The 13,459-nt window shown below is 45.7% G+C and overlaps 2 protein-coding genes across 3 annotated transcripts in view; one reads left to right on the top strand and one right to left on the bottom strand.

The window, feature by feature from the left end:
• Nucleotides 1–13,459, bottom strand: part of LOC309815695 (uncharacterized protein) — a 274,409-nt gene that overhangs the window by 204,073 nt on the left and 56,877 nt on the right. The gene's annotated exons all lie outside the window — the stretch shown is intronic.
• LOC309815381 (protein FAM170A-like) lies at nt 2,130–6,993 on the top strand. Its single transcript, XM_082642140.1, has 4 exons — nt 2,130–2,248; nt 4,565–4,705; nt 5,489–6,293; nt 6,894–6,993. The coding sequence occupies exons 1-4, from the start codon at nt 2,179–2,181 to the stop codon at nt 6,919–6,921; spliced, it is 1,044 nt and encodes a 347-aa protein (XP_082498266.1). The 5' UTR covers nt 2,130–2,178; the 3' UTR covers nt 6,922–6,993.

The following is a 13,459-nucleotide window of genomic DNA, read 5'->3' as shown; positions in this document are numbered from 1 at the left end:
TTCATTCATCAAGACTTGAGAAGACACCCTTAACTCAGGTCTTCTCTTCAAACTCCATCTTTCCTTCTTGACCTTCATTTGGCCTCTTCCCTTACCCTCAAGCTGTGGACTAAGGCCACAAGAGCAAGATGGGTCACTAGTGTCCTCCATCCCCTAGCGACTGTGCTTCACATCAGTGGAGTACCGAAGGCAATAACCAAGTAACAGACACAAGAGGGTATGAAGACGAAGAGATTCTGATAAGGCTTTCTGTGACAGTGTGGGCCGAGTCGGCTGTATATGCCTGCTATCACCTGAAGGATGAGCAGCCTTAGGGGAGAAGTGCTCAGAAGGCAGAGCCTGGCTCTCTAGAGGCTCTGCGTCCTCACAGCCCACTCCAAGACCTCAGTTGCAGCTTCGGCCCCCAATCTCTCTCCCTCTGCCTACTCACAGTTTTTGAAGTCTTCTTTCCTCCACATTTCTCTTGAGAGGTGGGGGAGGAAGATGAGGTTCAGGCCAGCTCAGACTCCCCTGGGATCCCAGCAGGATGCCTATCATGAACCTCCCACCTTCTAGGAAGCTCCTAAGATCTCCACACTTGGGGGAGGTTTCATTTCATCTGTGCTTCAAATTGCTGGCTGGAGATGGCCTGTTGGAAGGTGGCTAAAAGCAAGTAGGAATCTTCGGGCAGCCTGGCCCTTCTCGACTGTCAGACATCTTCAGGGATATTCTAGGAAACGTTGTTTGTTCTAGAGAAGGGAGGGAAACAATCCAATTGTCCAATAATGCTTGAATGGAAAATAAATGATGCTATACGCATGTGATGAAATAATATCAAACAGTCAAAAATCAAAGACCTAGATCTATATGGACTGATGTGGATAAATCTTGAAAAGATAATATTGATTGAACGAAAATAAGATAAAGAATCTTAGATTATGATAACAGGTATGTAAGTATTTAAATATTTAAATCAATTCAACATATTGCTTCTATATATAGAGATGCAAGAAAATAAACTTTATCCAAAGAACACATTATTTACATTTAATATGTTCATTTATCTAGGAAACCCAAAAGAACCCACAGATAAACTAGCAGGAACTAATAAGACGGTTCAACGAGGCACACACATACAAGATCAATACATTTAAAAAATCAATCAGGCTCCTCTACACTGGCGATAATAAATTAGAAACTAAAAGAAAATAAGAAAAAAAGAAGATCTAAAAAGAGTCACAAGAGCCATATAAATTATTTAGAGCTAAGCATACGTAAAAGTAACTATAACTAACAAACTGAGTACGACCACTTAAACTCCGCCCAACCCAAGGATTAAAAAACGCCTGTTCTTACTTTATGAGAACAGGCCCTCTTCTTAAGTAGCAGATCAGTAAGTGAGAGTGAATCAAAGAAACACAGCATTTGAAAAGTCAGCTAGGCCAAGCCTCTCGATCGCACAGACAGAAGCTGAAGCCCAGACAGGTTGAGTTACTTGGTAAAGGGCCCAAGGTCCTGACTCAAGGACTAGCATTTTTCACTAATTCGTAAGATACAGTCAAATTCAGTACCTTGGAAAGAGATGGGAAAAAATGAAGAAATCAATTATATAGTTACTCATCTTTAAGTACAGAAATAGCCGTGACAAAATTACAGGTATTGAGGGAAAATTGAAGCGCAGAGTTTAAAATGTCAATAATCCACAGGGAAACTGGAGACCATTTAAAATATTCATATTAAATCTCTATATAAGACATTAAAAGATCTCCAATCAAAATGTTCATTTTATAATAGATATGGTATGATACAATTTATAATAGATGTGGTATGAACCTTTCCCTTTCATGGGAAAGGTTCGGCTGGGAAACAGGAATTGTTCTTGAAAACGGGGCCTGTGCTATTGCAGAGACTGTGCTGAACCTAGGTCAACAGAATGCTCCGATGTCATCACTGAGGTCACAGAATTCCACTGTGCGCCTGGCAACCTTGGAAACTTAACAGCCCTGGTGAGCACTAGGCAGCACTGCTGGTTCAATAAGTGGTACCAGTTTTTCAGCCATTTAGGCGACTTGACTATTTTTATTTGTATTGAATCATTTCAACGGATTGCCCAAGAGCCAACAAGGGCCAACCTGTAGGGAAGAGGAGGAGTTGGACATCTCTCGAGGCATCTTCTAAGGGAGACTTCTAGTTGGTACGATGAAACGGCGACAAAAGAGGAAACATCTGGAAAATGAAGAGTCCCAGGAAACTGCCGAGAACGGAGGAGGTATGTGGGGGGCAACTTGGCTGGGGCACATGGGTTTCTGCCAAACTGAACCTTCTCTAGGAAGAGGGGGACTGAGAACGTGTCACCTGTGAAGCAGGGAGCGAGAGACCTTGTCTCACTGATGCTGCCGTATCCATCCGGAGCGTCCCTGTGGTGTGAGACGGCACAGAACGGCCAGATGCCCCCTGGGAGATGGGAGGTCAGCTCCGCTGCTCTGAGGACTCTCTCCTGGGGCTGCCGGGCCTGGAGCTTTGTCGGACTCACAGCAGGCTGCATCCTGCTTGCACAGACCTAGAGGTGCAGCTTTTCTCAGTCCCCGATTTCTCTCTTATTCTCTTGGATCTTTTGCTGGGGTCATGAGGTGGGGGATGTGAAGGATGCAAGGATGCTGAGAGAGACCCATGAGTTGATTGGCCTCTTTTACCAAAGTGGAAAGAGAAGCCCCATGAGTTGAAGACCCTGTTGAAAAATATCTTGACAAGTGGAATGCAGTTCGAAAGACGATTGTTTGCCTAGGGATGGTGTCATATTGAAAGCAAGGAGGTTTTATTCCTTCAACAGGAACAATTTCCCAAAGGAGACCAAGGGAAGGGAAGGGCTTTCCAGAGACTGAGACCGCGTGGGCAAGGGTGAGAAATGTCCTCAGGGTCCTGCGGGGAGCTCTGAGAGCCACGGGCCACGTGGTGCCTGCGTGCATTAAATGTAGGCGAGTAGCTTGCCCTGGGAGGGGGTGGTCACCCCAGAGATCCAGCTAGAGGTCTCTGCCCCAGATTAGAGCCCAGTAGCTCCTACCAGGCCCAGGGCCCTGGAGACTGTAGGATGGGCCCTGGGAATGGAGGTCTAGACAGCAGGCAGATTTTCAGGCAGTGGCTGGGACAGGCTGGGGAAGGCAATGACTGCCCCTGACCATTCAGAATATTTTTCTCTATGTTCCTGTGTGTGTGTGTGGGGGGGGGTGGCGGAGGGGGTAGTGCAGAGAAGAGCAGGATGAATGGGGGTAGAGTCCTTATCAGATATAAACTCTGCGTGGTACAGTTCTTGTCACCCTGCCTGGACCTGGCTGACACTCGGTGTATGTAAGAGTGTATACAGAACTCTTGTTACGGGTGTTTTATGAGACAGTAACTCATACACCCATGTACACTCTGATACAGCAAAAATATCATACACCCCACATATAACTACCGTATTAAACCACACACAGCACATGGAGGTATATACACGCATCCCTCCTGTACTACATTCTCATACAACCCACCTGTATCACAATCCTCTCCTCCAACACCAAACGCTGGAGATGAGATATGTATATAGACACACACACTATATATATAGGACACACACACACACTATATATATATATCTCCTCAACTCTCGCACAAACACACCTAACTTCAGCCATCTCTAAACACCTCTAAAAGAACCAGTCACGTGTCATACACACCACACTTGTAACACATTCTTGAGTAATGCCAGACCCGCTTTGTACAAACCACAGTAAACCACAGTCTCACTAACCCATGTCAGGGTTGCCAGATAAAATATGGGCTATCCAGTTCAATTTGAATTCCAGATAAACAACAAGTAATTTTTCAGTATCAGTATGTCCCAAATATTGTATGGGCCATACTTACACTAAAACTAAGTAAGACCAAATACTGCATGGGAATACTTACACTAAAAAATTATTCTGGGTTTATCTGAAACTGAAATTTAACTGGGTGCCCTGTATTTTTCTTTGCTTAGTCTGGCAACCCTTATATACTTACCACCAGCTCAGGTATTATATATTTATTGTATTTTTGTTTAGTGTGTGTCTTCCTCTACTACAATGTGCAGCGTTACCAGAGACTACAACAATGCAAGAGTGCCGGATACACAGGAGTAGCTACTTACTGAATCTTGGTGAATGAATGAATGAACACGCACCATAAATACAAGCCACACCATGTAATGAGGAAAAGTTACATGTCCCAGAATTCCTGACTTGTGAACAGAAACCATGCACACAAAGGCCACAGACACAGATAAGACACATCTCCACCGTGCTCCCCATGCCAACCCCACACTTACCACAGACTTAACTGATACACATCACTCACTCTTCCCACATACTCACGGTCACCACTGAGGCCTACATTACCAACAAGACAGTGACAGAGTAAGTACTGATTTGAATTAAATACTGGAGTATCCACTGGGAACCACACTCTCAACTGTGTGTATTCACTGCATCTGACATGTGCCAGACACTCGGGAAGTATTTGTGGACAGAGGACTGATGAACCCACCCTGAGCCTTTCATTCCTCCCTCAGGAATCTCGAAGTCACAAGAGGATCCCCCTCAGCTTGGATCCACTGTGGTGGCCCAAGGCTGCAGCCCAGGGGCAGGGGAGGTCTCCTCTGCCTCTACATACTTCTCCTGTGCTGCTTCTCCGCGCAAGCTCATCTACGCTGGTAAGGGCGCGGGGCTCCTCAGGTGAGGGGGTGCTTGGCTGTGAGGCAGGAGGCACACAGATCCCAGGGAGGCTGAGAGGAAACCCAGAGTCATCAGAGGTGATGAGGGCTCTGTGGAGGAGCCTGGGCAGGATGGCTGAGCTGTTATGAGGGCGTGGATCCCAGCTGAGTCTGGGGCGGGGGTGTGTGAATCCTGGTACTACCATGGTGGCGAAGTCAAGGAGCAGGGGCCGGAAAGGTCTGGGCTTGAGGTGGAGGGAAGAGGGACCAGATTAAGCATCTTCAGAGGAAAATGTAGGCTTTGTCTTTGCCTTTGCTTCCAGAGAAGGACAGAGTTCTGCATCATACACCTCCAGCCTGAGAGCAGGACCATCCAGCTCAGGTCCACACAACTCACACATACATCCGCCCTCCAGGCACAGCCCTTCTCAGTGCACACAGAAACCCCAAGCACCACAGCCCCATTCCACAAGTAATGCACCACCGATATTCCCAAATTCACACTCCTTGTCGTGCACGCATCCACCCGCATCGCTCACATACCACAGCCCTCACCACCATACTCCACACCCCTGTATACAGACACCGCTCCAGTATCCCCCCACACGCACATGAAAATCCCACAGATGACACCAGATACACCGCTCCGTCCTACGGCCAACAGACACCAAGCTCACGATATAGCTACGTCATGCAAATGTCCCTCTCTCGTCTACCACACCTGCTCCCTCAGCTTCCGGCACGGCCCGTGCATGTTATTATGGTTTTAATTTCCTTTTTCAGGAATCCGGAGATCACATCGAGACACTGCCCAGCCTAAAGCACCCCTAGCCCAGGTTCAGGAAAAAGGGGAGACTGCTCCCCCATCACACTGTGTCTCCTCCTCACCCTCTTCACCCTGTAAGCACTATCTGCACCCAGACAAAGAGGAAAGGGGCATGAAAATATACTACATGCAGGTACAAGTGAACAAGGGTGTCGCTGTCTCCTGGAAGACAAAGAAACCCTTGGAGTTGCCTGAAAAGCAGCTGACGATAGAAGAAGTGACCCTTCCTGAGGATGCGTGCACAGTAGGCACTTGCCCCTCTGATGTGTTCACCGAAAGCCTCCTGTCTGACAGTGAGCCCACTGGGGAGGAGAAAGAGTATGAGGAAAGGGCAGAGCCAGGCAGCCCATCAGGGTCACCTGCAGTCCAGGAGACACCCAGGGCCAAGACACCGGCCTGGATGGTGACCATGGAGACCGGCTTCAGGTGCATGGCCTGCTGCCGGGTCTTCCACACCTCGGAGATCCTCCAGCAGCACGTGAAGGGCGGCGTCCTGGAGGGCTTCGGCTGCCGTGTCTTTCATCTCAACATCGCCCAGTGGATGGCCAATGTGGAATTCGAGAGCACCCCTGAGGAGGAGGGCAGTGTGGAACCCGAGACCACCTCTGAGGATGGGGAGGACGAGGAGGACGAGGAAGAGAAGCTAGAAGGCCTCAGCCCGAAGAGACCCCGCAGGCAGGGTCCTTTCTCTCTTTTGAGTTCCACACAGCAACTGAGATTCATGGGACAGAAGATCCTGGAGACGGTGTGGCCTTGGAAGAGGTAAGGCTTGAGGCTGGCACTCTTCTGAGCCTATGTCACGAGGGCCCAGAGGAGTCTAAGGGAAGGGGCCGCACACATGTGCTGGTTTACCTAATGGCTCTGCAGTTGCATCAACTTGGGACACACCCAGCACTTCCAAAGGAATTGAGCTCTGTTGGCTTCAACAAGAATGTGGAGCCTTTTCCTAGGAGTTTTCTCAGGGTCTGCACGATGGACCTCAACTCTTAGAGGACGTACCACCAGCAGCTCCTTTTCGGCAGAGAGAGCCAGGAGTGGTCTGAAGAGAGGACAGGGGCCCTTGCAGGACCAGAACTTTGAGGTCTGAGAGCCTTGGGCCTGAGCTGAGATCTCACCCGGACCACTGGACCTAGCCTTCTGTGACAAAGGGGAATATGAAAGAGAGTCACGTGGAAATGAGGTTCCCCGAGATATGGAAGTGTTCCAGAACCTTCGTTGCGTGGTAGTTGATCTGGAGCCAAGCTCACTGTGGTGTGTGTGGCTCTGAGCATTCAGGCAATGCTGGAGGGTAACCCTGACCAGCAGAGCTTGGAGTGCTTCTTCTCTCTTCCTGTTCTACCTCAGTTGTTTTATCCCTTCCAGGGAGAAGAAAGGACCCTCGGGAGAGTAGCAGACAGAATGCCGTGGTCTGAAGGAGGATGAAGGGACCGGCACTCAGTCTAACATCATATGACAATAGGAACGTCCTACGCAATAAAGGGCATTTTCCAAACCTTTCCTGGATGTTTTAGTTAATGACATTTTTCTATCTATGCATCTATCTTTCAGTCATCTACATCTGTATCTTTCAAGGTTTGTGAACAAGCTTTCACATAAGCACTAGAGACGTCCGCCAGCATTTTCCAGAAGGAGGCCTGGAAATTGCTGGGGACTCCTCACAAATAGGGAATGGCTACAACCCCTGCCACACAGACTATGCGCGTGGCCCTCCTGACTTACTCCCACTCTCTCTCTGAATTTCCCAAGGTCTGAGATGAGGGTGCTGGCTGGAGGCAATGATCGCGGGCAGGCTGAATCTTCTCCAGATTCTGATTCTCTTCCTGGGCCTATCGTCCTCAAGCACAGTCTCCATGTCCCTGGTCACACTGATCTCTCTCCTTCAGTCCTTCCCTCCCTCCCTCTCCTGCCTCCCAGTGCAAAGAATACTTTTTTACATTTGAGACGACATTTATTTTTTGTGCACAGAATTCTCACCTGTTCTACTGTGGCCTCTGTTTTGAACATTCCAAAGCTGAGAATTTTCTTTTTTTCTCCCTCATTTCTGCTGAGTCTTTACCTTCCTAATGCAGTGAACTCAGAGTGCCTAGCTGACTGGAGGGGGAAAAAAATCCAGGCAGCAAAGAGAAATAATAAAAAAAGTATCAGTTAATTTTTCATAGTGTTATCCAACTATATATTTTTAAAATTTTGGATTAATATTAGGAATATACTCTTTATAAAAAACTGAATTATCGGGCTTCCCTGGTGGAGCAGTCGTTAAGAATATGCCTGCGAATGCAGGGGACATGGGTTCGAGCCCTGGTCTGGGAAGATCCCACGTGCCACGGAGTAACTAAGCCCGCGCGCCACAACTACTGAGCCTGCGCTCTAGAGCCCGTGTGCCACATCAACCGAGCCCACGTGCCACAACTACGGAAGCCTGCGTGCCTACAGCCCGTGCTCCGCAACAAGAGAAGCCACTGCAATGAGAAGCCCGTGCACCACAGCCAAGAGGAGCCCCCGCTCACTGCAACTAGAGAACGCCCGCTAGCAGCAACAGACCCAATGCAGCCCCAAATAAATTAATTAATTTTTAAAAATTGAATTATTTTCAAGGGGACAATGTATAAAAGTACAATAAAAGCCCCCCTTCATAACCCCCCAACCCCACTCTCAAGATGGAATCGATATGCTGTGATACAATTTATAGTCGTAGTACTACTCCTCCTCCCACCGCAGCCAAAATCCTCTGAGCCCGGTGCAGCAGCTTCCTTTCACAATGCTAGGACCCGCCACAAGACACATGATAATCCCTTTGGACATTTCAAGGAGCAGCACCAAGGGAACAGTACCGGGGAAATGCCACTGACGGCTCAGAATATCCATGGCATTTCTAGGGCCTCGGCAGTGCTCTTGCTCTGGGAATGAAGATCCAAAAAGCACATCGGAGAATGTTCGTAATTGTAAACAAGCTCCACCTTTGAAACACAATCTAGATAGAACCAAATATACAAGCCTGCACAATGGATGAAGCCAACGTCTTCTCCATGATTGCCCTTCTGACAACTTTGTTGTCTCCTCAACCATAAAAGGTGAACTTCAAACTCACGACCTTGCCTTGTCACCAGAAACATCCAAGCTTGGATCACTCTTTCTAAGACCAGATATTTGCTCTGTGAACTATTAGAGACTTGTCACGTACACAGAAGTAGAACAGGATTATTTCTATCTACCTGGGGACCTGGAGACTTTCACATTGCTCCTGTTAAAACTCTCAGAACACCAAAACTTTACCTACAAAGGGTTCAAGCTATGACACTCCCAATTTTCACAAACCTCCTCAGCTCTTGTGAGTCACATGCAGACAATTCCAGGAATTGGAAACATGGTTGTGAGGATGAAACTGACTTTGGGGCTCCCCTTGGATATGGTCTTCCAGACTTACCAAAAGGCCATTAAGAGGACGGTTTACCCCACCTCAGGGAAACCCGAGGCAGTACTTGCAGTCAAGGGCTGGCCATGGCTTCTGAGCTACATCCAGAAAGAATTTCATACTGTACCTGGATCTGCTGAAGCCATTTCTGACTGTCCGAGAGCCAGCATGTACCGCTCCTCAACTGCCTCCATTGTGGATCATCAGTAGGGCTGTCAGGTTTACTAAATAAAAATACAGGATACCCAGTTAAACTTGAACTTCACATGAATAGTAAGTCATCACTTTTAGTATAAGTAGATCCTATGTACTATTTGGGGCATACTTATCTTCAAAATATACTCGTTGTTTTTCTGACATTCATATTTAACGGAACAGCCTATATTTTATCTGTCAACCCTACTCATCAGAAATGATGGAGTCTTATAGAGATGCAAGAGATGCCTCAGAGCATCCTCAGCTTTTACTTCTATGTCCTGGACAGTGAGCACGAGCTTCCCACTCACATTAATTGGCTATAATGGAGTATATTCTCCATTTTAGAGCCTTTTGTACTTGTCATTGTTATCATCTTCCTTATTTTAAAGAGAGGTTTATTTTTTTCCAAACTTAATAGCTCATCCAAAAGTATTTGGAAGTTCATTCGACAAGGGAAAAACAACATGATTCTGAAAAGTGAAGGAAACTGCCTGGTGTTTAGTAAAGAAGTATTAGGGAGATTGAAAAAGCCAAACTTAATAAGCAAATCTCTCCAAGGGTATTTTCAGAGCTTGATACCCTCCCACACCCTGAAAATATTATTACATCAAGAAGGTAGAACCTGCTAACCAAATGTAAGGCTCCCATATGATTCTATCAAACTGAGGATGCTTCTTTACTAAGCAGTGAGCACACTTGCTGCCCCAGGGACCTTGGCAGTTGCAATACAGAGCTCTTCCCTTTGGGATGGAAACAGCAAGTTTTCCTGTGGTCTACACGCTGGCCCCAAAAATACTACACTCCCAAAACTTGTCAACTTTAAGTATTTTTCTACATATCTCCATTTTTCTGTTACTATTTGGACTACATCCTAGCCTTGACATTACATAAATTGCATTCAAGAAGCTATTTTTAAAAGTTGGTAGGAAATCTTAAATCTATAGCTTACAGTCCCTGGCTTACTTTCATCCAGGTGCATAAGGGTTTTCAAAAGTAGTCAGGTTAGTTACGCCGTATCACAGCCCCACGCTTTTCTCAGAGATACAAAAATGGAACATGGTATTTAAGGTTTTAGTTGCCAAATCATCAAGCCTCCCAGACAGAGGCAAGAGAGCAAAATGATTACAGAGGCATGGATTTTGATTTGCTCCAGTGTCTTGGGCAAGTCACTTGGCCTCTGTATTTATTTGTACTTATCTGCCCTTTTCTGTCCCTTGGGAGTTATAATTGTACCTAGTCCATGGGTATGTTGTACAAATTATCTGTAAAGTAGTTAGAAGAAACCGACACAGAGTAAGCACGCCACAGACATTGGCTATTAGCTACTGGAAATATTTCTCCATGAAACAGATGACTTTATCAGTGGATGACTCGGTGGGAGACAGTGAATCACAGAATCACAGCATGTTGAAAGTGACCTAGTTCACACTCTTATGTGAAAAAAAGAAAAGTGTGCATGCGTAGAAAATGTCTGAAAGTTTACATAATGAATAGTTCATCATGTTAACTTTGAGGATTAGAATAAATCAGGAAAGGAGGAAAGAAAAACTTGAGTGTCATTCAATTTCTACATCATTTGTGTTTCTACACTGAGACTCTGAATACACTGGAAGTGCAATTTTTTTTAACGTGGCGGGATAAAGGTTTTCAAGTTCTCCTGATCCATCCGTATTATTATTTCAGAATTGCTGGCATTTCTTGCCATCTTCGGATCTACACCCATTTGAGTCAGTGGGCCATTCTGGACGGAGGAGATAATAGAGCAGAAGCGAAGTGAGAGAAAAGGAGAGAAAAGATTTTCTCTTTTCTCTTCAAAGAGGAAAGGTCTTTGGAATGGGAACAACTCACAACCAAACTTTGGGGAAAGGATGTGATGGAAAACGAGACAAACATCCTACCCCTGTGATGAGAAGGATTCCCTGGGCTGGATGGAGCGAGGTCACAGGTGGCTGGACAAGGAAACCAACTAGGGAGAAACACACACAAGTGCAGGGCAAACACCCCGAGGCCACTCAGCCTGACTCCATGCAAACATGTGTCCAGCATCCAGCCCTTCACCTGTGGCTCCCCAGCAAGACAGGTACCTCGGGGGTGCCAACTCATTCTGAGTCCATTATGCCTGGTCATTCATAAACCGCTGTCTAACTTGTGAGGAATAAACTCTCAATGTTTATGAGGAAATTGGGGAAGGAGATTGGAAGGTTACTTAAATGGAAAAAACAAAAAAAAGAGTTCAGGAAGGCAGGATGGTAGAGAGAAAAGAAAAGGACCTTAAAAGATGGAAAGGATTTGCCAAAGAAGAGAAAGAAAAAGAAATGATTCCGAATGGGTTAACCTGCACCTAGGAAGCTAAGGAAGATTATTGATGTGTGAAGACTATGGAATAAAGTGAATAAAATTTATCAGAAGTTGCTGAGACTATGGTAAGAAGCATGATTATCAAATTATGAATTGGCTGCAATGGCATTCTAGGGGGACACTAGGAAGGGGAAACAAATGTTCATGAGATGACAGTGGCAGGTGGAAAGTTGTTTCAGGGGAAGATCAGTCTTGCAGAGTGCGTGTCAGAGGAGGGCAAGTGTGAGCAAGCAAGGAAATACTAAGTGTATACGGTTCCTTCACTGAGTGCACCCAGCCCCGTGGTCAGCCTTGAGAACAAGCAGGACTTCAGGTACTGGAGCTACATTTCATTCATCAAGACTTGAGAAGACACCCTTAACTCAGGTCTTCTCTTCAAACTCCATCTTTCCTTCTTGACCTTCATTTGGCCTCTTCCCTTACCCTCAAGCTGTGGACTAAGGCCACAAGAGCAAGATGGGTCACTAGTGTCCTCCATCCCCTAGCGACTGTGCTTCACATCAGTGGAGTACCGAAGGCAATAACCAAGTAACAGACACAAGAGGGTATGAAGACGAAGAGATTCTGATAAGGCTTTCTGTGACAGTGTGGGCCGAGTCGGCTGTATATGCCTGCTATCACCTGAAGGATGAGCAGCCTTAGGGGAGAAGTGCTCAGAAGGCAGAGCCTGGCTCTCTAGAGGCTCTGCGTCCTCACAGCCCACTCCAAGACCTCAGTTGCAGCTTCGGCCCCCAATCTCTCTCCCTCTGCCTACTCACAGTTTTTGAAGTCTTCTTTCCTCCACATTTCTCTTGAGAGGTGGGGGAGGAAGATGAGGTTCAGGCCAGCTCAGACTCCCCTGGGATCCCAGCAGGATGCCTATCATGAACCTCCCACCTTCTAGGAAGCTCCTAAGATCTCCACACTTGGGGGAGGTTTCATTTCATCTGTGCTTCAAATTGCTGGCTGGAGATGGCCTGTTGGAAGGTGGCTAAAAGCAAGTAGGAATCTTCGGGCAGCCTGGCCCTTCTCGACTGTCAGACATCTTCAGGGATATTCTAGGAAACGTTGTTTGTTCTAGAGAAGGGAGGGAAACAATCCAATTGTCCAATAATGCTTGAATGGAAAATAAATGATGCTATACGCATGTGATGAAATAATATCAAACAGTCAAAAATCAAAGACCTAGATCTATATGGACTGATGTGGATAAATCTTGAAAAGATAATATTGATTGAACGAAAATAAGATAAAGAATCTTAGATTATGATAACAGGTATGTAAGTATTTAAATATTTAAATCAATTCAACATATTGCTTCTATATATAGAGATGCAAGAAAATAAACTTTATCCAAAGAACACATTATTTACATTTAATATGTTCATTTATCTAGGAAACCCAAAAGAACCCACAGATAAACTAGCAGGAACTAATAAGACGGTTCAACGAGGCACACACATACAAGATCAATACATTTAAAAAATCAATCAGGCTCCTCTACACTGGCGATAATAAATTAGAAACTAAAAGAAAATAAGAAAAAAAGAAGATCTAAAAAGAGTCACAAGAGCCATATAAATTATTTAGAGCTAAGCATACGTAAAAGTAACTATAACTAACAAACTGAGTACGACCACTTAAACTCCGCCCAACCCAAGGATTAAAAAACGCCTGTTCTTACTTTATGAGAACAGGCCCTCTTCTTAAGTAGCAGATCAGTAAGTGAGAGTGAATCAAAGAAACACAGCATTTGAAAAGTCAGCTAGGCCAAGCCTCTCGATCGCACAGACAGAAGCTGAAGCCCAGACAGGTTGAGTTACTTGGTAAAGGGCCCAAGGTCCTGACTCAAGGACTAGCATTTTTCACTAATTCGTAAGATACAGTCAAATTCAGTACCTTGGAAAGAGATGGGAAAAAATGAAGAAATCAATTATATAGTTACTCATCTTTAAGTACAGAAATAGCCGTGACAAAATTA

Source organism: Mesoplodon mirus (assembly GCF_964341445.2).
Source record: "Mesoplodon mirus genome assembly, chromosome: 14".
Taxonomy (NCBI): domain Eukaryota; kingdom Metazoa; phylum Chordata; class Mammalia; order Artiodactyla; family Ziphiidae; genus Mesoplodon; species Mesoplodon mirus.
Note: the sequence above shows the minus strand (reverse complement) of the source record. Positions and strands in the feature narration are given on the sequence as shown.